General features: G+C 43.4%; 1 protein-coding gene across 2 annotated transcripts in view; it reads right to left on the bottom strand.

Moving 5' to 3' along the window:
• Positions 1-1,066: 1,066 nt before the first annotated feature.
• TMEM184C (transmembrane protein 184C) overlaps positions 1,067-27,556 on the bottom strand; it is a 265,505-nt gene continuing 239,015 nt past the window's right edge. Inside the window, exons 9-10 of one of the 2 annotated variants that reach the window (XM_085641630.1) lie at positions 6,042-6,213; positions 1,067-5,652 (exon numbers count right to left, since the gene is read on the bottom strand). In XM_085641630.1, the coding sequence (XP_085497756.1) occupies positions 5,336-5,652; positions 6,042-6,213 (489 nt within the window). In that variant the 3' untranslated portion in view covers positions 1,067-5,335. The remainder of the gene's footprint in view (positions 5,653-6,041; positions 6,214-27,556) is intronic. The other variant, XM_085641631.1, reaches the window with a different exon arrangement.

Here is a 27,556-nt window from a genome sequence, read left to right as displayed (position 1 = left end):
GCTAATCGGGAGGAGACTTCGTAAAGGAATAAAGGGTTAAGCAACACTAAAGAAATATACCCTCTGTGGACGACCGTTGAAGATAACAAACCATTTCAATGCAAAAGTCGCACCCTTTTAAAGTTTAGTAGTGCTAGACTGAGATTATTACACTGCTTTAGTGTTCAACCATTAGGTACAGTAGGCCGCAGCTGAAATGCACCCAAAATCCTTTTCTTGACCTTGATTTAAAGTATCTTGTTTTGAGATATTTTTAATTTTTGCCATAATTTCTGCATAGCAACGTTTACAGAACATTTCAAATGCCGAAATACCTTTGTGCAGACAAATCGGACAGCAGGGAAATCCATACAAAATTGCCTTATACGGTGATACAACAAACATTTTAAACTGCCAAGAAACATGCTACCACTAGCTAAAAGCAGAGGACACTCAAATTATCATGTGTCAGATAAAGACCTTTGTGAGAGCTGTAACTGTTAAAAGAAAACTGTACAACCAAATTGCCCAAGGCAATCTCTTTCCAAGCAAATGCTGAAATGTTCAGTAAAAGGGCAGATCTGATCCAGCCTCCTGAAGGCTTAGCGGTCAGGCACTTGGACTGTTACATAGCTATAACTCAGCATATCAAATGCATCCTTTCTTCAAAATGAGTTATCAAGAGTCAAAGCCGCTCAAAACTGGAACGTGCTCCCAGATTCACTCGAGGACAAAGCCTACCACCTGTGATTGAGGAGGAGACTCGAGACCAGTTTTTTTCCCTTGTCTACTGGCAACTGGAGCATACATCTATTTATGACCTGTTTAAGTGCCTAGATACCCCAAGTGGGATGACAGATGCACTCATAAACAAACAAATATACAAAAAAATATAAATCACTTTTACATGGTTCTTTGAATTTTAACAAATGTGCAGTAACTAAAAATGTCTGCAGTCTAACTAAGATTGACCTTTGCTATACTTCTTTCATGCAGCTATTAAGACACTCCTTGCTTTCCATAATAACATAAACTGCCCTTTTACATTCATCCTTGTGTTTCCAACCCTGAAATCATGGAGGCACTGTTTATAAAGTAGCTTTATTGTAGAAACATACGTGGTTTCTACTTAACTGGCATATTATGTTACTATCCAAGGTAAGGTTTGCTAATGTTAGAAAGGATGACTCCAACAAAATTAAGTTCTACTAATATCACATAAGCAAATTATGACACTACCGGGCTACCACAACTTCTGTTTCATAAGTCACAGGCTCATACAATTGGTGGAGTGTAAGTATCACAGACACTGCTTGCGTAAGAAATAGCTACTGTGACCCACGTCAAGAAAATTAATTCCCTCGTGTATTTTCCCCACTGTTACCTTTTTGGAAAGAGAATGGAAACACTTATCAACAGAAAACATAATAGGATTAGTATCTCCGGCAAAGTATCGGAAAGAATACTCCATACTTGTCCTCTTAAGAATACTGGCTTCCTTCTGAGCTTCAATGTAGTTCTGCAGAACAGCCCCCTGTAAAGGTGGATTTCTGAATACCAGATGTGTGTGATATACATTGCAGGCAACAAATAATAGGCATATAACATTCTGCACGTGTCATTCGGGCACAAGGGAGGAGCTGAAGTGCGCATTCAACAGCCAAAGCAAAAAGTTGTTTAATACTTTTGGGATTAATACATTACTATTCGAGCTGTGAGGCGGCCTGCTAAGTAAATCTGCCTATTCCAGTTTTTTCTTGTAATAAAGTATTCTGTTGTGACACGCATTCTGATAGGGATCGCCTCATACCACAAACAGCAAATTGTTCAAAAGGTAATAAGTGTCTTTCTGTTTCTGTAAGTAGTATGCTGCCATTGCGTCCATGACAGTAGCAGAAAAGACTGCAGCACACGCTTGACTGCACCAAGGTAATTTGGGATGGAAATCACTCTATCTCCTTAGGTGACCAAAGCTACTGCACAGATAGTTGTACAGTCAGCATCTCAACTTAGAATAGCTGTACGGTTCATCAGCAACCAGTGGGACCAACACCCATAAAGGGAGCAGTTTTAGATTGTATTCATGGATATCCTTAAGGAGGGGACTTCTGATAGTGTTTAGATTTTACAGTTGACACTATAGCTGGAGAGACTGGATGTCCAGAAACACTTGCAGGAGTCTAATCCCGTGCCTATTGAATGCTACTAGGAAGAATTACATTGCATGAGCGCAAGGAGGGTGTTCTATGTGAATCTGTGGGTTAAACAAGAGAAGCGACGATTGCCACCGAAATTTTATATTCACTAAATTAATCCAGATAAGTTTACAAAGTGAATCCTGGTGTGAGGAATGAAAGAACTGTCTTCTTGCCCCTGTTTATAGAACCTCAACACATAAGAACTATTAAGTGCAAGATTATTTTGAGATACATTCACAGAAACGGTTTCATGCTAGTGGCAAGAACAGAGGTTTCTGAATGAGCTGTCTTCCAATCATGAACCTTCAGTACATATTTGAGTGCTTGTCAGCATGGAGTGTTAAATCATTAACCTTCCACGTTGGTAGAGTTAAAGGAATTGGAGAAGGCTTTGGTTAGTTCTAGGGGGCATTGGGTACAGCCCTCTATGTCTCTTTCTGCTCAGCGTATCTGTGTCCAAGGGATTTGAGGTGGCACTGTGATGGATTAGTGCTGAGGTCACAGACGAGTTTGAAAGAATGGCTTTTAACTCCCTCTACGCTTCAATCTGGGGAACAGTATTTTCTGCCAAGAACTCATCCCTTTGTCTGCATAGGTATCACTTAGACTCTTCAGAGGTTTTGCTCTCCTCCCCATCATTTCATCAGATGGTAGATACTTAAGATTTTCACATAGACTTCAGGACCCAACCCAACAGTCAGTGGTGTATCTTTCAATAACTGAGTGCTTGTGTTAAATCTTTAACCGACAAATCATGAAGGTTCACCAAACGTCAAGAGGCCCAGCTAGAAGCAGCCTTACTTCACCCCCTAAAACAGTCCCAAGTTCCTGATGGCCATCTTCTGGGATATATTCAAGAAAATCTACCTCTACTGCCTAAGCCAGTAGTTTATCTGCATTGGTGAGTTCATAAAGGTACCCTAACTATCCATTTCTCGGTGCCTTTGCACACTGGTGCAGTTTCAAGAATTGCTTTTAAATGTCGAAAATTTTAGAACCCAAGATGTGACTGCCACCATTAAAGACAACATTGGATTCAATCTCCCAGCATATTTTTTTTTTTACCTCTGGAGGCACAGGTTGTTAAAGGAGCCCGAAAATGCTACGAATTCGTATAGTAGCATGTGTCCAAGAAACATACAATCCCTAAAAATGACAAATATGAAGACTCAGGAGTGTCAGAGACAAACATCCTAGAAACATGTAGGTTCCTCTGTCTTATAACTGCATCTTGAGCTCTACTTCCTACTGGACAGTACAAAACTAAGTCAGTCCATCTCAGCTCGAGACAATTTAGAGTAGAACACTGAAGAGAACATGGAGCTGGCCCCATAGAATTCCCAGTTACTCTCTGGTTCCGCTCTACCATCCTGATACTAAAAATCAAGTTCAGGTTCTTTACACTCAAAGGCCTCTGTACCAGTAAATCCACATAGAAAATGGTCTGCAGTTTCCATGGCGAGAGACATGGCTTGGAAATCAAACATTTGGCGGTATGTCAGAGAAACCTCCCAAATATGGCTGTAATAAACTCAAAGTAGGAATAAAGTTGTTGACTGAGGAATCCGACACATCTGGTCACCCAATGTCAATGTTGAGCTCTCCTGGTTGGAATAGTCACTTTGCACACAGCAGATGCTGGATTGGGACCCCAAATTGCCCTCCCAGGAACAGCTGGGCCTGCACACCATGCCAGTGCATGAGCTTGGTTCCAATGACCTCAATGCCCAGGCTTTTGATGCCAGATTAGGTGATCTCAAACTAGAGTTTGGTTTTCTGGAAGGAACCAGATAAATACCTGCACTTATTACATTGTAAACTGTAGCAGCTTGAGCAAAGTTGGGTTCGAGAAGCCTGGCATTACTCATGCTTCAAGATCATTTTAGCATGGCCATGGATGGGCAGCATCTTTTGGCAAGTTTGGCCCCAGCTGTGCACCTGCTAGACTGAACTGAATGCTAACCCAAGAGGCTTTTCCTGGGGAGGCATGTCTATCTTGGAAGAACAGTTAACTTTTATTTTCTGCTTCTAAGAAACACATGCCCAAACCTCCAGATTCTGAAGAAGTCTGTCCACCACTAAATATCATATCTAATTTCATTATTAAGATGAATTAAACATCAAGCATGTAGCTAGCGTGAGTGCATAGGAAGAGTGGAGTTAGTTACCAATAGGTGCGGAAATAGTGTTGGCGAAATGTTACTGGCAAGTCCCAAATTCTTTAAAGCCAATCATCTGACGATAAGTGGGAGTCTGGAACAGAATACAAGAAAGTGAACAGACATGAATAACATTCCGACTGAAAAAGTTAGTGAGGTAGCAGATGAAAACCAGCTTGACTAGAAGGGCTCATTAGCTATGCAAAGCCATTTCTTATCTTCGACTAGACAGAAAAGATTGAATTCAAGAGCAGATGACTTTAGATGTTCATGGGATTTAAACAAAAATCATATGTATTCTAGTCACTTCTAGTATCATTAAGAACTCTCTTTTGTCTGGAAGAATCAGCAATATCGATTCTTACCCATTGATATTGACTTCCACGGAGGGAAAAAGTTGGCAAGCCCATGTAAATGTACTACTTGGATGTATTGAGCAGGGGATAGAAGAGTAATATGGTAAATATATTTGAGGTGAGATAATTTCAGGAGGCATTGAGACTATTTGAAAATAAAAGTCAGGATTTCCCTGCGGTGATATACATAAATATATAGAGGTTCTGGGCTAAGAAAATCCCAATACCTTGTAATCAAATGGGTGTCATAGTTTGAAGGTAATGTCCAATTCTATTCCATGCAACAAAAAATGTAGGTAATTTTGTGAAGTTTTCAAATGGAAATACCTTGTGCTTATTGGTTTAATCAGGGTCTGGGTCGAAAGCAGAGCAGAGATGATGTCACGAAAATAGCCATATGCGAAGTGTTTACCATTTACAACATAAAAATAAAGGGTGCAAACAGATAGGCAGGTTACTTTAGCATCAACTTTACAATTTGTATGGTTGGGGGGAGCAGTAGGGCTTCAGCTTCACCTACAAGCTCCCTTCAAAAATTCATATATTAAACATATATTATATTATTCACAGATGTGGAATGGAATCTACATAGCAGAGGAACCCATTACAGAAAACATCCCTTGATCATACCACAAAACAAAGTTCACTTTTGCACTTCAGACGTTATGTGTATGCTTGTATGGTCTTTAGAGTCATCCGTTTCTGTTTGGGTTGCCTCCTTTAAATCTTTATCTGCAGTTTGAGAACTATAGATTCCATCTGGGACTTCTATAGTTGTAGGTGTGGTCAGAGGTGTTACAGTTTGCCCAAATCCTTGGTAGAGACCTAAAGGCGAAGGTGGTACAGAACAGGTTGCAGAAATGGGATCTTGTGTGGATGAAGAAAGCAAACTTGTGTGCTCATTTTGATCAAGATCTTCATGAAAAAACATCTTCCTTGGTTGACCAAGAACAGTTCTCCCTAAAAAAAATAAACCACAAAAAATCAAATGCATCACTTTTAATATTACAGAAAAGCTTGATAATAATCTGGTGAAAAGCAACGTGATAAGGCTTGCAGTGTGACAAGTAGGCCTAGATAGTCAAACTAATTTCCAAAAAGTAGTTTGGTCCTTGTAATGCTGACAAGTAAATAATTGGTGTTCTAGGAGAGGTACTTGAAACCTGATCAGTAAATCTTATAAAAACAGATCAGGCAAAGACGTATTTGTCAGTATTAAATTTGGCTTTTACATTAAATAAAATAAAGTGAAACAAAAGAATATATTAAATTTTCCCTTATGAAAATATGGGATGGAAACACATTTAAAAGATTTCAATAACTGTTAGTATAGTTCAGTCAGTACTTACCCACATTCCGCACTTGCTCCGATATATCTGCTCGAAGATCTGAGATATCCCACATTGCCAGAAAAGAGTCAAAGCATGACCCTTCCTCTGCCTCTTGGATATAAGGTTTGTAGCTAAAACTATAGTGATGAGCGATAGCAGCAAGGAACATTTCAATACAAATAACAAAATCCTACAATAAGAGGAAAAAATATTAGTTCTTAACGCTAAAGTTCCTCTTACAAGTAAGTCACTAATAAAACAAATTAGATTTATCAAGTATTGTTTCAGCTCGATAAGAAAACAAACAAAGACGTCTGTATATTTCGAAATTAAAAAACAATGTTTGGAATTTCAAAAAACAAAAACAGAAAGGGCATTTCACTGTTTCATATTAAAACAATTACTACCAACATTAAATAGAAGAACCCATCAACACACAAAAATGCAAAAACAAGTACAGAAAAACACCCTAGGATTACAAAAACCCTGTACACTGAAGGTAAACTAGAAGTTGTATGCATAAGCTCACTTGCAACACTTACAGCAAAATGTAACAACTTGTTCTGTAACAACTTGCTACTGATATATGTGTCCACATTGCAGCACTGAGGACTGTTAGAAGCAGTTACTGATTTAAGCAAACCCCTTTCCAGGTGATGGAAAGTCTTGACACAATGAAGTATTAGAGATGCTGATCCCATTTTCAAATCAGATCAAGTTTGCTAGTACTTACACATTTAACTTTATTCTGTGAGCCACCAGCAGGCAGTACATGTCTCCGAGTGTCAGAGTGATCTTTTTTAGGTTAAGACAAAATCTGGCTGCTGTGTTATGCCGTCTCTAGAGTTTTACGATCTCATTCTTGGACAATATTGCAGTAATAAAGCCTCAACCAAACCAAGGTCCCTCTCAAATCAATGTGGTGAGGTAACTGAAGCAGCAGGGGGAACCTTCTCAGCAAAATGAGAACTATTGCAGTCATTTGATGAGGAAAAGACAGTTATGCACTGAACAAACTCCAAGGTTTTTTATGCTTTAGCTGGGATGGTCCCTAATGCCTCAAGTCAAATGAATGTAAGACTTACGGTGTTCTTCAGGTGTTTTTTGTGGTGCCCTTACGCATATGCAATTTGATTTTGTTTTGTATACATGCAAAACTGTAGGGGATGATGAAAAAGAACCTGGGAAGAAGTCTCATATGGATATTGAATATAAAGGATACAAATAGAGTTCCCTATGGGAATTAGCATGAGAGGTGATTCCCAATCAAAGCGAGGAAGTCAATTCTGATTTGCTGGAAACAGTAGCATAGCCAGTGTGTCATGGGCACTAGTGCAAAGAAGGAAACTCCTCCGCCCGGCTGCTATTTAAATGATAAAGTACATTAATAATCAGGGTTCAGTGGGCCCGAATGCCACTGTGTTTGCTGCAGCAATGGAAGCTACATCTTTGGTTAAAAGGTGGCACCATTTAAGGGGTGCCCAGACTCTTGAAACTCACTCTCCATGGCCCAGCTTAAAAAGAGGAGGTAGAGTTGTGTCTGTAATGAGCAAGCCACGATTCTGGAACGGTTAATCGGATGAGCTGTCAGAAAATACTCAAAAAATTCTTATTTAATGAGTGACCTGTTGATGGTGTAAATTACATAACATTCTGGTGATCCTTAAATTTTTTTCTTATTTTATTAAATTAGTCCTTAGCACCTAAAAGCATTTAAGACTGCAGTGGGTGCCTAAAATTAACAAATTGGTACCAGTAAATTGGCATATATATATATATATATTTTTTTTATTGAAAGGACTGATTATGACACATTTTACATCATTGGGAACTACTGTGTGTTGGACTGAAACACTTGCGATTCTTGTTATCTAAGAGCCAAAGTTACCAAAGACCTCTTTTATAGTACGAATTAGACAAGGTTCGACTTGGATGTTTAATGCTATCGGGTTGTTAGCTTCTTTGCACATTTGCTCGACATATGTAAAATCGCAAAAGATGAGATGTTGAATCATTTTTCCTTAAGCAAACATGAACATTCTCCACATTAGTGCAAAGTTTTATTTTTCGGGGTTTCAATTATGTGGTTATTTATGGCACATAGGGCTCTCCGAACTCTAAATAAAGCACATCTAAATTAACTCTATGTAGAACACCAAATAAATATGACACAAAGTAGTATATACAACAACAACCACATTTTATTTTTAAAAGTATGGCATGCCGATCTACTAACCACACTTTCTAATGTATTTTAACCAATACCCGATTGAGCCAGGTTATCATTATGAGACTTACTCTTCCATTCCTCATTATAGTCCTCTAGGTATTCTATGTAAGGTCATCCCAGAGATGGGAACCCGCACAATTTCAAAACTGTATTTTAAAAAAATACACATATTTTCATATATGGAGATACACAAGGTTGCTCTCCAGAACTCCCTTTAATGTTTCCATGCAGAACAAAAGACACAGTGACAAAATGCATGGAGCATAAGGAGACATAAAGAGGCATAAAGACTTACAGGGAATTACCGAATGAAAGCAACACATTTCTCATCGCAGTTCTAGAAGTAATTAAAATATACCAAGCAGCACACCGACTTGGAGAAGTTAACACGTCTTGGATGTATGCACTTGGCCTTCAAACTTCGCATCGCTGTCAACTACATCCTAAGCTGTCTACTGTTCTGATTCTCGACTCCAGCACCATCCTTATCAGCGACCTCAAATACCACCTGGGGGAACTTACAGATCCCAATACGACCAATATCCTGGAGGACCTGTCCAACCCCGGACTCACTCTGCAATTTGAAGGACCCCACACATGTTGCTGGACACCTACTCGGCCCCATCTTCACCAGCCTCAGCTTTATCACAGTAGACAACCCCATACTGGTCACCAGGTCCAACCACGTCCTCATCATCTTCAGCATACCCATCCCACACCACCGGAGAAACAAATCTTCACAACGGGAGTGGAACAAGAGCCCAGAACAATCTTTTGAACTTCTACACCATCTTCTGAGGGATGCTAATCTGGATTAAGCCGGGCACACCCTTTGCCGCGGAGGACACGATCATTGACCCTGAAGGCCGATACCTGCTAATTGAGGGTTGACTGGACGGCAGGCACATAGTCCTGGGGTCCCTGTATGCGCCGAAAACTTTCTTTTCTCAACTCCCTCACAGGCCAGCTTTCCAGTTGGCATGGGATGCCCTGGCTGCTGGGGGGTGTCTTTAACTGTTTACTGGACATGGGATTCACTGTTCCTTCCCCCGCTTCCCTGCGCCCCATCGGTGCTGGCAGTAAGAGCACTGAACACGTGGATGGCACACTGGAACCTGGCGGATATCCAGCAGTAGCGCTATCCAGTAGATAAAGTGTATTCCTACTACTCGGGCTCCCACTGCCTCCATGTTAGGCTAGACAGAATGGTCTGCACCAACGACATATCCCTGGTGGTAACTGGTACGGCACATATGTGTAGAACTTATTCTGATCATAACACGCAGTACCTGCGGTTGTCCTAGGATAGGGCCCTGACTGCCATCCCCAGATGGAGTCTTCAACCTGAGACCTTGGAGGACCTACCATTTAGGGAGGCCTTGAGCTACACCATCGCCACTTACTTTAACGAGAATGCGCACACAGCATCCTCACGCCTCCTGGAGCGGGACACGTTCAAAGTGGTTGTTCGGGGTTATTGCCTCTGTGTACAAATGGGTATGCGAAAATCTTTTAAAACTCTTTAAAAAAAGAGAACATGGGCTGCTTCGCTTAAAACCAGTGTGGCGGAGTCCCCAGCAATTCAAACGCGACTCGCAGCTAAAAGAGCGAAACTCACCTCCCTGCTGGAAAAGCTGAGATGCCTAAACTACAAGGCACACTCTGCCCGTCACACACCGCAACGGACCGTGCGGGCCGCCTATTGACCTGGTTTGTCCGTCAGGATGACGCCAGATTACCCATCACCGTGATTCGCTTCCTAGGCACCACTCTACTGTATACTCAAGCTGAGATCAGGCCCGGACTGGCAATGTCGGGCACCGGGCAATCCCCCGGTAGGCTGCCAGGGGTGGGGGCTGTTTTTTTGGTAGGGGGCCGGTTTCATTCCTGGGGCCGATTTTTTTGGTCCGACGCGCGGACGCGACGACGGCGTTTGTAAGAAAATAAATTGGATAACATAAGACACTCACTACTCTCTCCGTGTGGGTGCGGGACATAAAAAGCACAATTATATCGCACACATCACTGTTCACACTCGCAGGCTCTCTACACTGCCTGGGCAGCGCCGCCGCATTCGCCTGCAATCATTTATTATTATAATCACCTGCATTAATATTGGGGGGTGGGTCATCGGGTCGCGCTCGCGCGCTTTGCGCAGTCGCAGAAATCTCCGCCGGCGCCAGCCCCCGCGTGTGCGCAGTTTCAGTTCACCCACCTTGTGGTGACATGCGCATTGGGGTTCCAACAAAAGGTGCGCGTGACTCGTGACCACGACCGAGGGGACGGAGCATTCCAGAACAACAGCCAGCTGAGCCACTAAGAAGACAGGGAACGCACGGGCGGGCACCCCATAATTTATTTCTAGTACCGAGACTGTCCATCCGTCGTCGACTCGCCGCCCGCTGCACACAGAGGTGAGTCAGTGTGTCACTCTTTAGGCAATTATTTATTATCAGCAAACATGCAAAATTGGCACTTCTGTGGGCCGGGCCGAGGGGCCGGGATTAACAAAGGGTATAGGCCTTTCCCCCACCCCGGCCCGGCCGGTTCTGCGTAGCGGCAGCGCACTAGCGCCCTGGGCGGCCCCTGACTACCTACCAAGACGGTTCTTGTCTTTACGATCCTGCTGGCTGCTGCAGAGCAACCATTTGTCTGTTGGTAGTTTTTAAATGCAGATAAACTGAATTGTATGGGAATAGTTCAGTAGGTTACGCCTTTGTCACAGATATCCTTGTGTTACTTGCAGTTCAGAAGTTGCTATCATAACATAAGACAGTGACCTATGAACGGTCATCAAAGAACTGCATGCAAACTTCGCTTTTTTGTGTTGTGATGTAGTTAGAACTTCTCCATTCTTTCATTATTCTAATGTTACTAAAAAGAGTTTGGGCAGTTATACATTTTTATTAGTAAAGCCAACCCTGACCACTGGAGTACTCTTTAAATCCTGAGTTGTGCTTCTCCCGACCAAACCCCCATAAAATATATTACCCACCAGAATGGATGAATTGATTTCTACACCTTGTAATTCTCATTAGTTTATGTGACATTTCGTGTAAACCGATTTATTGTCTCTGTATAATGTGTGCTATGTAAAGTACTGTGACACCCTACCCTACACTCATATGAGTAGCGCAATACAACTAATGGAATGGATATGAGAGAGGGGCAACGGAGACATGAGGGGCACTAGTGGAGGGTGGCAGTGAGGGAATACCAGGAAGAGGTCATGGGGTGGGGGGGAGCTACGGGGAGATGAAGGGTGCGGGTGGCAGTGAGGGAGTCAGAGGAGGAGGTCACGGGGTGGGGGGAACTACAGAGAGCTGAGGGGCACTAGTGGAGAGTGGCAGCGAGGGAAGCCGAGGAGGAAGGTCATGAGGTGGGGGAACTACAGAGAGATGAGGGGCACTAATGGAGGGTGGCAGTGAGGGAAGCCGAGGAGGATGTCATGGGGCAGGGGGAACTACAGAGAGATGAGGGGCACTAGTGGAGGGTGGCAGTGAGGGAATCTGAGGAGGAGGTGGGTCACAGGCTGGAGGGGAACTACAGAGAGATGAGGGGCACTGGTGGAGGGTGGCAGTGAGGGAATCCGAGGAGGTGGTCATGGGGTGGGGGGGAAAATACAGAGAGGTGAGGGGCGCTGGTGGAGGGAGCAGTGAGGGAATCCGAGGAGGAGGTCACGGGGTGGAGGGGAAACTACAGAGAAATGAGGGGCACTGGTGGAGGGTGTCAGTGAGGTAATCCGAGGAGGAGGTCATGGGGTGGGGCGTGGGGGGAACTACAGACAGATGAGGGGCGCTGGTGGAGGGAGCAGTGAGGGAATCTGAGGAGGAGGTCATGGGGTGTGGGAGCTACAGAGAGATGAGAGGTACTGGTGGAGGGTGGTAGTTAGGGTGTGAGGAAGAGGGCATGAGGGGGAGTGACTACGGAGAGATGAAGAGCACTGTTGGAGGGTGGTTGGTAAGTTATCTACAGAGAAAGAGGTCAAAAAAGAGGTTAAAAAGACTTTTGTACCAGCACTAAAGCCGGCCCTGTCATGGCCTTTCTGTTTGTGTTCATTTAATTAACAGTCAGGTGATTAGTACAACTGTTGAGCATACTTTAACATGCATGCTGATTACATTTATTGCTATATTCAATGTTTCAAGTTTGAAGGTGATTTTACTTTTGGTTTTTACTGGGAATAATGAAAGTGGAGCCCGATGGTGCCTGATATGGGGCTGGGTCCCAAGGTCAGCTGTGAGATAAGGTGCAATGGAGAGGGGTGGTAGAAAAGTCGATAATCAAGTCTGTAAGGGAGTGCGCTGCACAGTCATGGGTCAGGTGGAGGTAGTAATGAAGAGGGTTTCTCCATGAAGGCTCGCACAGAGGGAGCCCGAGTAGAGTCACTTGCTAGATACTCCCACCTTAGAAACCTCCTCTTCCCATCAAAGGGACATTACATGGAAGAAAAGCACTTTTTGAGAGTGATAACATTTAGAAAGAGACTTGGAAAAGAGTGTGTTTTACTGTACATTGTAAGACTAAGGAGAGATAAAAGGAGGGCCCTGAAGCAGGCCTGGCTAGATATATAAGCGATAAATCAGGCCAGCAGTGGCCCATCCGAATGTACCTTTGGCCCACCCAAACAAAAATTTCTGGTGCCGGGCCTGCTACCTACACCTCCCTTTTGCAGGCAACCCTTTGGTTTCTCCTTCCACCGGCAGAGTCCACTGCTGCCGGAGCGAGGTGGTGGTGGGTGGGTGGCTGCCTGCCCTGCCTGCCTGTGCCTGCGAGAGTCTGGCTATGCTAGTGCAGCACTGTGGATACGTGTGACTGTGCTCCCTTTGGTGGCGCTGTTGTGCTGTTTGACTCTTGGGGGGCTGTAACTGGGGCGAAGGTTGGGGTCAGCAAGTCTGCTTAAAATATATTTTTCAGCACAAGCCCCAACTTGGGGCTTGTGCGGAAAAATATATTTGAAGCAGACAACAGGGCTTTCTAGTGTTTTCATTTTAATTTTTTTAACACAACTGAGTCCTTTTTGTTTTGTTTTCCACTGGCCACTGCCTGGTGTTGCCACTGGGCTCTGGCACTTGCCCCGCTTAGGCTAACGTGAGGGGCCTTTTTTAGCTCATGTTCAGGACAAAGCCTTTGTCCTGAAGTCTGATTTTTGGGACGGAGTCCGAGCCATGTGGATTACCGAGTTCAACAGAACATACTGCCAACACGTGACAGTCAGCCTGGTCGGGCCGCGTTCAATCCTTACATCAGGGTGGTTGTTGTTGTTGTAGTGTAGTCCGCATGGTTTCCTCAATTAGGTTAGATGTTTCAATTCGGTGTCAAATTATTGTGTGGTGCACATGGAATTTTCTTGTATCTAGATGTCATTGTGATTGTGCAGTCAGTATTCACGCTAAATAACCGATGTTGTGTGCTGAGAGACAGCGCCCTTATCCGGCTGCTAACACGGTGCCTGATTTTGTATTCGCTGAAGGAAGTGTTCTTCGTATTCAAGGCACACAGCGACAAGATGATGAGCTGCGCACAATATTTACATGCCTTTACTTATCTCAGTAATTTCAGCATCATATCGGCGAGTGACCTCAACATAGAAGAGGGCATTGCATTGAAACACAGACATAGGCAAGTCAAAGGTTGCAGCTGCTTTTCTTTTAAGATGCTGTTTATTTTAGGGCCACACACTTGCAGCAACATTCTCCTCTCGCTACCATTATGGGGATACATTACATAAAAACAGTACTATACAAATCACATCTTTCGGGAGAGCAGCATTTTATAAAAGCACTCCAAAGTGTGCCCCTCGTGCACGTTCTTATTAATAAAGTTTTCACCAACTAATGCAAACAGAATTTGAAGCTAGCCTACAAAAAGTGTCTTATGGGCTCCAGGATCATTCGCAATTCTGATATAGGATTGTAATTTAACATCTTATGGTGCAGGTTATAGAGTAAAGGGCTTAGCGCTGCTACCATCTTCTTCAATGTAACTTTTGACCTCTAATGGGCCTTTGTACCCTTGATCAGTTCCATCTGTTGAAGGTCGCCCTCGGTGCGTTCCCTAAGCGCTGGCTCAGTTGGTTCATGAATCATGACCTATATTTTGTTTAATTTTCCGGATTTCAGGCCGATTTCACAAGAAAGGAGTTTGCGCTGGTAAAATGCGCACTTGCGTGTTCAGTGCCAGTGCCTCTTTTGAAAGTCGCCTCCTGCTGCTTGGGCCTGCTCTTTTGCTGTGTGAGGAAACCGAAACGGCCCCAATTGGCTTGGCTAGCGAGTTAGCACTTGGCAGCCATGTGCCAAACAACACTCTCCCTCCTGACCCTGGCGCACATAAACAGACACACACTCAGGGAGGTGGCGACGTGCTGGTGGGTGCAGTGAGGGAGGTTTGTGGGGGCAGGGCGTGACTATACCAGCAAGTTAAAGCCAAAATTGTTTGCTTCAGTGTTGAAGGGGAGGAAAGAAGTAATACCTTTCCAGGAAAGGTATTACTTCTTTGTCATGATGAAACCAATTGCTATTGGACACTTCTCCAAGTAGCCGGGATCGCGTACTTCTATACGGTGCAGCTTTTTATGCGGTTGTACATTCTGAAGCAGCGCATTGATTCAACAAGATAATCTGCGACCTCCCCCGAAACAGTGGCTTCTATTTCCGCGCTGTTTTCTTTATCTCACAAGTACTGCTACCTCGCTGAGGCCGGCAATCAAATATGTAATCACACAAATACGCGAAATCTATAGCAATTTTACACTGACTCACTCCATTTGGCCTGCCACTACAAAATGATAATAGAACATCATGCTGCAGTAAGGAGGAGAGCCTGAGGCCAGATCACATTCATCACTTAAGAGGCATTGATTGGTACAGGTACCGTACAGTAGCAGAAAACACGCAGTCTCGTAGAAATAACAACGGCCTTCCCCATTGTAGTTTCTACCTAACTTTTCAAAACATTCCCATTACAGTTTGCATTGCATTGCCTGCTCAACAATCTCGTTGCTATCTCTGAATAATTGTAATACTGATCTGTTGAGAATGGGACCAGATTTACCATACCACACTAAATGCCCACCACTGTGACCTCCCCCCCCCCCCCTCCACGGCACAGGATCACTAAATTGTACTGATAAAGGAGATAATTGTATGTTATGGTTACAAGGACAGTGTCATATGTCGAAATCCCCAGTGACGCCAGGAAATGCTGGAGAGGAGGGAAAGGAAAGGGGGGAATAATGGAAATTTGGGGGAGAAAGTAGGAGGAGATAACGAGAAAAACGTCCTGTTCACTCATAAGCTTGATAAAGGATCCATTTTGCCCTTTAGGAGCAGGTCCATGTACACCATTGCACAGTAACCCAGGTCTGTGAGGTGCAGCACTCGTAGATATTTCGGGCAAGAGTTCTCAAAATGCATTTGTGAGAAAATTCAAGCAGGGGCTCCACTGCTTCTCAAACTGTTGTGGCTTGTGGTTTACTGTAGCTGAGATCTTCTCCATGATCAGGGTGTGGTACAGCTTGTGAAGCCAGTCGATATCTTCCGGCATGTCGCCCACACCCCAATGACCGTTCACTGTTTGCATGTGAATTACAGATGTGCACGTTGTAGGCGTTGAAACAGCTGGGCGTAAAATGAGAAGCTACAGAAAAAGTCCCAGCGCCATTAGCACATGTAAAATGTTTTTAGATACATATTGTTCATACTGACTGCTGAGACATGGTTAGATATGTCCTTGTTGGCCTCGATTCCCCCAAATTAAAATCCGGTTTGATCTGCTTTATTACATCAGAAAAGGCTAATTTTGTTGGCTCTTAGGGCTCAGTGCACTTTACCACCGTCCGCTAACCAGTACTAAAGGGCTTGCACTCTTTCCTTTCAAACTTGGTAAAATTGGCTGACACCGAATTGGCAAATTTAATTTACTTGTAAGTCCCTAGAAATGTGGTTCTGCATATACACAGGGACTGTACATTAAATGCTGCTAGTGGGCTTGCAACACTTATTGTGCCACCCACTCAAGTGATATTCCTCATGTAAAGCGCTATGATACCTCCGGGTCTCAACTGTCACATGTGTCATGCCAGGGTCTTTGTGTTAATTTTTCATGCTTTCTATCCAGGGTGCCATTTGAGACATTTCCATGCCTTCTGGCAGCCTTGGTGCTTATGTGTGACGTTTCCATGCTTTCTGGCCTGGGTGCTTATGTGCGCTATTTCCATAGCTTCTGGCCTCCGTGACCTGGAGGCTCATGTGTGACACTTCCATGCTTACTGGCCTGGGTGCTTATGTGTGACGTTTGCATGCTTACTGGCCTGGTGTGACCACCAGGCCTGGGTCAGTGCCTAGGTGCTTATGTGTGACACTTCCACACTTTCAAGGGCTCAGTGGCCTGTGTGCTCATGTGTGACATCACATGCTTAATGTGTGACAACGTACAAAATAAAAAAATCAGAATGTAGTTTTTATTCTGTAAAGTTGACGTTGAAACGGTGTTAAAAAAAAAAAAAGCCTAAAACGCATAGCACTTTTTGTTGAAAAATCAAGAGTGGCCCGAAGGGTGTTGTGATCATCACAGTACGGTCCCTTAAAGAGTCCTGGGCAGCAATGTATGCAATTTCAATCTCTTTTACACCTACCCAGGAAGTAATCTGCAGGTTGTAATTTCACTCTGTACTGTGCTATCTCTGAGCATGTCCTAGGGAGTGGACTCTATTCTTCAGTTGTGATCTTATTCTGTTTTACACCATGCCTCAGTCTGACTCTGTTCAATGAAGCAGTTTCTCCTTCTGTTGAGATTTTATTTTCTGTCCAGTTTCTCTGAGTCTGTCCTAGGAAACACTCTCTCTTGAAGAGTTATGATCACTCAACATTGTGCAGTCTATTCGTGACACATGATCCGAAACTTTAATATGCTATTTCTTACAACTGCACTGGAGAGAGGCCTCTCACTCTGTCTTGGACACCAACACTCCCATGCGATCTCACACGACCATGTGCAGTCTCTCAACAAATTCTGAGAAGCGCTCAGAAAAATAATTTCAGGCTATGTTGATACTTTTGTGGACGCCGGGCATGTGCAGATAGACTGATAGAAAGAACCGAACAGAAGGCACTGACATCATTATTAATGCTGATACCCCAAAAAATAATATTAGTGTTAATGATAATACTTCCCAATGAAAACGTACACGACTGAAAAGGAGCCAATTATTGAGATTTCTTGAGTTGGAATTATTTACATGTTTGAAATTCATAACATGTGTCTGCAAGAGAATGGGTGATCCTCTATTTACCACGTTATAGCTGCCTGAATCTGTGGGATTCCCTGTTTAGGAAATGAAATTGTGCAAAGCATGCTCGAGGCACACATCTCAACAGTTTCTGTATACCATATAACCAAGCCCCATGCATTAGATGTGGGATGTATTGCTTGCTGCTATAGTTTATTATTGCGTTATAACCTGTACAGTAAAGCCTACTCTTCTCTCTTTAATGCCTATAAGTTGGCATTGACTCTTTCCTCCTCTCAGGTGGCTTGTGAAAGATCTTTTTCGAAGCTCAAGTACATCTTGAATAGGCTGTGTAATTCTCTCTCTCAGTCACGTTTGGAAGCCTTTATGCTTATGTCTGTGGAAAAAGATGCTTTAATGCGAATTAGCAATGAGAAAATCATTGATCTTTTTGCCTCCAAAAGCAAATTGATGCAAGGAATGTTAACACTTTAAAATGTGAGCTTAAGTTACCACATTTCTTAGCTGAGCACTTAAAAAATATATTTTCTTTGACGGTTGCACTCTGGACATGAAAAGCATTTGACTTTTGCACGTTACCGTCAACATTTCGAGGGCCATTTATAAATATTAAACATCGCAGTGCAATAACCAGAGTTGACCTCCTTGCGTTGGCTCTCTTTGAGCCTGCTTTGCACCACGCACACACCTTTGTACCATGGTGAAAGGCTGTGAGCATTACGTTTAGCATAGGTTTTGCACTGAAACAACAAGTAATATACATCCACTACAAAATCCTATGCTTGTCTTAAATCTAGGTCTACCTTTGTTAGTAGGTAACATCAAAACCCATGGGTGGTTGCTTGGGGACTTGCTCCCACATCTCATCTGTGAAACATCCTCTTGACACAAATTAATACAAAGTGCAATTGAATATATCACTTGTTTGAGAAGAAGTACGTTATTATGTTTTTACAGTGTTTCATATTAAGGATTTGCTACTACAGGCAGGTCATGTTAACTGTTTACAATGTCAATATGCACACAATCATAATGTTGTGCAGTGTTGCACTTTACATAATATGCTTTATTTGAGCACTGTTTACAAAACTCAGGATAGAAAAATCATTTAACCCCTTTGCTGCGGCGGGAATTCCGCCGCAGCGCTGGGGGGTGTGGGGGGGCAGCGCGGTGGCGCTGTGCTCATGACGGAGCCACTCCGTCATGAGCCACGGTTGAGCTGTGCTCATGACGGAGTGGTTCCGTCATGACTCCGCCCAGTTGCATTGTCCCCCCGCACAGGCGGGGAAACAGCGCCGCGTGGGCGGAGCGGCCGCCAACAGTCGCGGCATGACAGAACCGCTCCGTCATGAGCGCACGGCAACCGTGGCTCATGACGGAGTGGTTCCGTCATGAGCGGGGAAGGGGTTAATGTTTGCACATTGTCTTGTACACTATTTACTCTGAACCTTTGCACAATTGTTTGAAGTTAAGTGCGTTTTTAAATGTCTTTATGCTATTTTATATGAAGAATAAATTGGTTATATTTAAATTCATGTTTCGTGCTCGACATTTCATTTTTTAGTGTTTTCGGTACGAATGTCTGATTTATGACTATGTATGTTGGTGCTCCTTAAGGTAGTCATTTACTATGCTTTAAAAGTAAATACAATCTAATATATAATGAAAAATGTGTTGAAAAATGCTTTTTCTTTTGGCTTTTTCTGTCTCCCAAATTTCTTGGGGGGGGACAAGTTCAACCCTCCAAACTCCCCCTAGTAGTGGTTGCTCACTGTGCTTGCTCGCTACACACCATGTAGGGGCTGGTCTTACTTGTACTTCTCTCTGATTTACAACTTGTACCTATTTTTGGTGCTCTCTGAAAGAATGTCTATGGGTACATATGACTGGGTGGGTAACCTGGTGCTCTTGAAGGTCATCATCTACTATTTACTATGCTTTGAAAGTTGATACAATTGAATATGTAATGAAAAATGTGCTGTAAAATTCACCATTTTGGTCGGTTGTTTTCCAAACTTTTCTGGGGGGGGGAGAACCCCCCCCAAACCTCCCTAGTAGCAGTCGCGCTCGCTCATTACGCACCGGACGGGGGCTGGTCTGCCAAATTTTGCCAGGGCTGCTTTCAGTTCCCAGTCCGGCCCTGGCTGAGATACTCTGCGACTTTACATGTCATTATCAGGGGCTATACAAGTCTATAGCTGTGTCCTCCCCGGCAGAAATAAAGCAGCACCTTACAACAATCGAACTCCCTCGCATTACCCCCGAGCAAAGGCTAGAATTGGACAAACTGTTATTCCCTGAAGAAATACAGGCCGGTATACGTGCTCTGACTACGGGAAGGACCCCCGGACGGTCTCCCTGCAGAGTTTTACAAAGCTTACGCCACCCTTTTGGTACCTCAGTTGCAAACGGTATATGACACTGCGCTCTCGGATTCCTGCCTCTCGGCCTCGCGACGGGAGGCGCTCTTGGTCTCTCTCTCTAAATCTGATAGGGACATAACAGAGCTAGGGTCGTACAGACCGCTGGCAATGCTTAACCCCGATTACAAAATCCTAGCCAGTATTGTTGCAGCCAGGCTGGCTCCCATGGTCCCTTCCCTTGTGCATCCTCACCAGAATGGTTTTGTACCATCCCGTAACGCCTCTCTCAACATACAGAGGTGCTTTCGACTTCAAGAATATGCACCTCAGGTCTAGCCTGCATCGGGCTGCCTTCTCCTCGACCTGGAAAAAGCCTTTGACTCGCTGGAGTGGCCCTATCTATTCTCGGTCCACCGCCAGTATGGGTTTGGGGAAGGGTTTATGCAGCTAGCGTGGCTGCTATACACGGACCCCCTTGTTAAGGTCTGCATCGGACATCAAATATCTGAATCCGTTCCCATTGGCTGGGGCACCAGGCAGGGCGGTCCGCTCTTGCCTCTGTTATTTTCATTGGCAATGGAGCCTCTAGCGGCAGAGCTGAGAAACAGGGGTAGAGACTGGGGAATTTGCTTAGGAGACAGCCTGCATGTCGTGTCTCTGTGTGCAGACGGCCTGCTATTATACCTGAGGGATGTTCATAAGGTCCCAGACACGGTTGCAGAGACCTTACAATGGGTTACCCGGCTGTCAGGGTTCAGGGTAAATTGGAGTAGGTCTTGCCTATATCCTTTCAAACCTTGTACGCACGACCCGGGACTTATGGTCAACACTGCAAACATACAATGCCAACTGACGACCTTCCAGTATTTAGGAATCCGCATCTAGCACTCCACTGAGGACATCATAGATGGTGACCTTACCGGTGCAATAACGTCTATTAGATTCCAGATGAGGTTCTGGCAGACTCTTCTACTGCCTGTCATGGGTCGCATTGCGCTTCAAAAAATGATAGTGTTGCTAGGATGTTACACTATTTTGCCAAATTACTAGTATATACCCGTGCAAAAACGTTTTGCGAATTAGAGCAATGGATCAGGGAGACACACGGACGAAAATGTTATGCACTGGTGGAGAAGGGTGGACTGGCCGTCCCAAACTTGGAGCTCTATTACAAAGCCGCTCAGTTACAGTTGGTGTTGAAATGGCTGGCAGGCCTGTGGCTGGAAGACACTGCAAAGTTATTGTCGTCATGGACGCTGACTAACATACATCATCTATTCCACCCAGTGACTAGAGTGCTTGTGCCGAGGCCTGGGCTGTTAGCTCTGCCCCATCGCTGCTACAGGCGTAGCCTGTATCTTACTCGGGGATGACCCCATACGCGCCGGCGCTGCCCTTACTTGCCGCACCAGGGGGCAGGGTGGTCACAACGGGGGAAGAACTGGTGACATCACTGGCCTGGGGAAGCCTAGCTATGAAACCCCGGCAGCCATATAATGCATTGGTTGACTGAGGCACTGCAGGCACACTCAAGGGATCTGCTTGCTTCCTTGCGGGGCAAATGGGAAACAGACTGAGTGAGTCCCTGGACAGCCACAGAATGGGACAAAGTTCTGGCCAGCGACACACATATACCACGGAACATCGGGTTCCAACTTATTTAATGTTACATCATTTACAGGGCATACCTCTCCCCTGATAATTCAAGTCGGCACTTCCAGCTGAGCTCCGCGGCCTGTCCCCGATGTGGCATGGTGGGTGCCGGCATCCTACATGTGCTGTGGTCATGCGAAGCTCTGCTACAATACTGGCGGGAGGTAACGTCCTGTCTAGCCACATGTACAGAACGAACGGAACGGCACACTTGGGAGGAATGTATTCTGGGGTTGTTCCCTGGATTCAAGAAACACAAAGTAACTTCCAGGTTTCTGGACTGGGGAATGGTCACAACTAAGCGATAAATCACACGCAGCTGGAAACACAGACTCCCCCATTTACAGGGAATGAAAACAGTCTCTCTTAGTATAGGCACAAGTAGAAAGTACAGCACTTAACAGGCACTGGGGCTCAGAAAATATCCTACTGCAAAACACTGGGATTCCATTCTAGGGGCCTTACAACATAGTAACCACTCGGAGGCTGGGGACTCCGCAAGGGGGGACACAGGATTGGAATAAACCTCTCGGAGTGCTTGGGCCTCTTGCTCTGGGGGTGGCTGGGCGGGGGGCATTTCACGGAGCGGGGATGGTCGAGTGCGGAAGGGGTGACACAGTGGGTGGTTGAGAAAGGACTAGGCAACTCTGCAAAGTTTAGTTTGTTTTGTTTAATAATGTAATATCTCTGGCACGTAACCACATGGGTAACTTGGCACTGGCCACGTTAATCCAATCCAAGACCCACAGACTGCATTTTATCTATCGTGAGTCTGACATAAGACTTATGTTCCTGAAATATATGTAAGTTATCTCACAACGAATGAATGTTTTGCTAGGTAACAACCTGTTTCATATACATCCAAAATGTCTATATTATGATTATTGTCGACTATTATCAATGTCAATATTTCTTCCTCCGTCTTTATCTTACCAATGTATGCAAGATAATTCACAAGATGCCAATAAAGAGATTAAAAACACCTAAAAACTAAAATAAAGACTTACAAATATTAACCCAACTTTTTTGACAATTTAAATATACCAGAATATTCTCCTTCCGATTCTAAAATTCCACATTATTTATCCTCTACACAAAAAAACTCTTTTTCCACAATTAGACTTCTCTCTTAAAATCAGATATCACAAAAACGGATCTTCAAACAGCTTTACTTACATTAAAAAAAGATAAAGCTCCAGGGCCAGATGCTCTCACAGCAGAATTTTACACACACTTTTCTAAATAGCTCCTCCCTAAACTACTTAGTCTTATTGAATCCTTCACTAACTCTTCTACATCATCAGGCTCCTTTTTAGATGCCTTTATTTGCCTTATCCCAAAGAAGGAAAAGAACCAAATTACTGTAAAAACTATAGACCCATATCTCTTGTCAATATGGACTATAAAACATTTTCAAGAGCATCGGCCTTGCATTTAGAACCCTTCCTTCCTAATCTTTTAGGAAAAGAACAATCAGGTCTTGTCAAAGGAAAATACATTTCAAATAATACTTGGCTGCTCTTTGATATCCTCTAAAAATCCACAACTATCAATTCACCCTTGGCAGCCATACCCTTAGACGCCAAGAAGGCTTTTGATCGTGTAAATTGGAAATGTTTATTTCACATCCTTAATTGGTTCTGTTTTGGGCCCAAAATAACTAACCACAGTTTGCTTCTTTTTGCTTCCCCGGAACTACTGGATATGCAAATAGGTTAACTTCCCCCTCTTTTACTTTAAACAGAAGAGTGAGCCAGGCATGTCCTCTTCTCCCTTTCTCTTTAATCTCACCTTGAAATTATTTTTAAGTCGGCTTAAGTAAAACTCACATCTACATTGTTTTTCATATAACACTAAACAATTCAAACTTGCCGCTTATTCTGACAATAATTTACTGTTCATGTCATCCCCTCAGTTCTCGACACCTGCTTTTTATTTCTGCTTTTTCTTCTGAAGTTAAGTCCTACGCCTCAGTAACTGGATACAAGTTAAACAATGACAAATGTGAAATCTAACCTCTAAATACATTTTCTTTTAAAAATGATTTCTTATGGTATAATTTCAACTGGAAACCTCAAAAAATTAAATAGCTTGGGCTTCAATTCACTTTATCCATTAAAACATCCATCTCTTGAAACATGGATAATTGTCTTAACAAAACAACCTCATTAGCTAATTGTTAGCATCCCTTATATCCTTTGTCGTGGGGACATCTCGATATAATAAAAATGATGTTGGTACTCATTATTCTTTATACCATTTCTAATATTCAACTATAAATTACCCTTAAGTATAAGGATTCTTTTACTCCTTCGGAAGCGATCTTCGCAGAATACCAAGTGTTCAAATAAATATTAAGTTTTTCACCAAAATGTATTCCATATGCTCCTCTTTCCTCTGGTGTAAATAACTTTCACATATGTCCTTAGCAAAGTTGAAACGTTCCAAGAAGAATGGCAGAGTGAACCTAAAATATCATAAAGCATTATTGTTGAGGCAATCCGCACATGAGATCACTTCTTCCTCAGAATATTGCCCATTATGGGTCATCTTAGAGCACAACTTCCTATCAACTTTCTCCTTTAAAGAATAACTTACATTTATGCATAAACCTCAAAAGCTATCCACTCCTATTTTTAAAAACACCTGTACATTACTAGATACCATTGTATCAAATATTCCTAAATACCTTTATACTGTCCTCCATTCTACTGTATGGCATAATCGGTTCACTCACTTAATATATCGACATATACATGGGAACTCTTGGGAGGAAAAAGGGAATGATATTGGTTAATCAATTATTCCATCAGGAATCTCCTGTTTCTTTTCCACAAGCTCAAGCACTTTTTGGATTTCCAACCTCATTCCAACATACATTTCAGCTTCTACAAAATCTTATCAATACAACATATAATACCTTTAAGTATGTTCCAATACTAGCCCCGCAACATCCTCTTGTTTTGCTTCCACATACAAATCCCAAAACATCCACTATATACTTACATTTGCAACATACTTCTAATAATAGAACCAAAACAGATACAGAACTATCATGGGAGCAAGATTTGGAGGTTACATGGTCTATCCCCGTACGGAGGCGGATTTGGATTAAAATCAGGAAATCATCCTGAGCAGCAAACACAACACACACATTATTTTACATTTATAATAGACCACTATCTCTACCCCAATATCATTACACAATCCAAACTTTTCATGGTATAGGCTCGGGTCATTGACTATATCTTGCTTCCATCAATTTAAACCCTGTATTTAAAAAACATGAGGTGATTCCAAGTTGCATTAGTGACCACAACCCCCTCATATTATATCTTCAAATAGAAGCCAAACCTATTGATACTCAGGCACTATGCAAAGTCACTGAAGTTACGAAGAATAGGGGGCTTAGAAGTGAGTGGACTCAAGCGGATGAGGCAGTTGTCATGAAGGAAATGGCTGACCACAACCGGGAGATAGTACATCTCAGTCAAATCCAGCAAGGGGACCCCAGAATCCCTAGTAATGATTTTATGACATTTGGCATCTACATCTCACAAAAACATACCAGCCACAAACACTCCTGCCCTGTCAAAATGGGTTGGTTTAACGGGACCTGTTCTTCTGTGCATAAAAGCCTTAAATTAGTGCTTAAGGATCCCCCTTGAGACATGCTAATGCTGACTTTAGCCAGGAAATCCTACCACAGCCAGAAAGCTTGACATCAGGGCTAGAGTTTGAGGATCTGGAGATAGCAGGGAAACTAAAGGACTCCTGTGCGTTCTGGAGAGTAGTCAACCACCCCTTTTTCCTCAGACAGTGATAGACCACATATTGATACTATGATTCCAGTCCCCAAATGGGTAGACAACTTTTCTGAAATTTTCGACCCAAGTCCAGAGAACCGAGAATGCCCCCATAATGAAGTACTCACCCATGATCAAGAAGCAGCCATCTTTTTGAGTCAGTCATTTGACATCAATGACGTGGATCTGGCTTTCACAAGTCACCTGTGAGGGAAAGCACCAGGCCTGGATGGGATCTTGGTGGATCTATTCCAAGACAATCTCCCTTTCTGGGTTACCATTATCGCATAGGTTCTAAAAGCTGCCATAGTAGGCTCGCTTGTTCCTTCATGGAAGGAAGCAGTTGTTGTCTCCATATTGAACAAGCATTTGCAATGCAATCGGTCTTGACTTTGGGACCTTATATGTATTTAGCTAGGCTATGCAGCACATTATCCTGGGTGCTGAAACATCTACTGTTCTTTAAAATGGAGGCTTTGACATGAATAGGTACATTATCGCACATTACTGCAGCGGAGCCTTGCTCATATGTATAATCACAGGCACAACATGGTATAGGGTAAGTGAAATTTGCATGTCACATGGTTTGAAATTACACGTTTTCAGAAGGTGATTTGATGATTTATAATTTCGGGAATTTGCCATGGTCTCTCACATAAGCAGTGTATGAGAGGGTGGGATGAGAGATGATATCAGACTGTGCGGCCTTGGGGCCCATGTGAAGCTGTGAGGGTTTTGAATGAGCAGAGACCTGCTGTGCACGAGAGTGAGATGCTGAGTTCTAACACAGGCCCCTGCACCCTCTGCGGCGCAGGGGTTCCCCCAAATCTTCAGAGGCTCCTCCCTCGCAGAGAGGGGGTTGTAGCCTGTGCTAAGACTAGGTTCTTGACGTGAGGAGGCACCCCTATGATGAAGCATGACACCTTTTGGTGTGTGAGGGGAACCGTCCTTTAAAAATAGATAGCCCCCATCTCTTTGTAGTATGGTGAGTGTAGTCCATATACCAATCAGGCTCTTGTCCCGGACCCGAGGTTTAGTTAAACGAGGCAGTTGCCAGGAAATAAAAGCAAATCCTTAAGCAGAAAGCGATTCTGGTATTGTACTGACCTCTACTGGTCATTTTCTATCAAGACAGTTACATTAAAAAAAGTCCCTAAGCAAAAGCGTAAGCAGACAAGTCCTGGAGCTAATCTCCAGAGCCCACAAAGCACATAGAACAGATCTTCCAGACAGAGCAAGCACGGTCTAGGCTCGACCTAAAAAGGGGAGCAAATCTTAGCTCAATTGTTACCGCCCTATTTCATTGCTGGATATCACCTTCAAAATCTTGGGTATGGTGCTATTATCTAAACTCAAAGAATGTGCATATGAGAATAAGGTTCTGTCTGAGGTCCAACTAGGGTTCCGGCCAGGAGTTGAAACAGTGGTCTAAAGCCTAACCCTTTACCTCATTACACAAACATATGCTAAGGTCAAGAGAGAATCTATGCATTTAGCCTTCATGGATCTCACCTGTGCCTTTGATTCAGTGCAACGACCCAAGTTATGGAACCTCATGAAAGGCATGGGCTGTGATAGGGCCATTATTGACCTACTATGCCGGTTACACCTGCACACATCTGCCAAGATCCGGTATAGTACAGAGGACAAATTATTGCCAAAAATCAATGCTTGTGTTGGGGTCTGACAAGGGTGCGTTTAGCAACCTTCCTGTTCTTATTGTACATTAATGGTTTGTAAGATTTCTTGTGTAAGATGGGAAAAGATATGGCTAAGATAGGTTCTCACTCCATTCCAATTTGTTTTATACTTTGATGATGCAGTTTTAATAGCCAGAACTGCCAATGGACTGCAGATCCCGTTGAATGCTTTTAAACACATTTATGTGAGGTTTGGTTTTGAAGACAAACCTTGCTAAATCATTTGCTATGAAATGTGGCCCTAAATTTGATTAATCTTGGGCAAAGAGGTAGCCAGGGTTCCTAAATTTACATATCTGGGAATTCCATTTGATGCTTGAGGCTTGGACATAAATCAATTAAGGAAATTGTCCAGATTTCTAAAAGTAAATGTTTGCCTGTTGGTACGTTTGGTGCAGGACTATAGGATATACTGATGCCAGCCCTATACAAACAATTGAGAATTGTTTTTTTCGAAGACGTCTTGCTCTTCCACAATCCTCACCCTCTATTTGTTGTCATGCTGAGGTGGGCTTGGGTTTCGTTAAAGAA

The sequence above is a fragment of the Triturus cristatus genome, chromosome 2_2 (genome assembly GCF_964204655.1).
Source record: "Triturus cristatus chromosome 2_2, aTriCri1.1, whole genome shotgun sequence".
NCBI lineage: Eukaryota > Metazoa > Chordata > Amphibia > Caudata > Salamandridae > Triturus > Triturus cristatus.
This window is presented reverse-complemented; position numbering and strand designations above follow the sequence as displayed.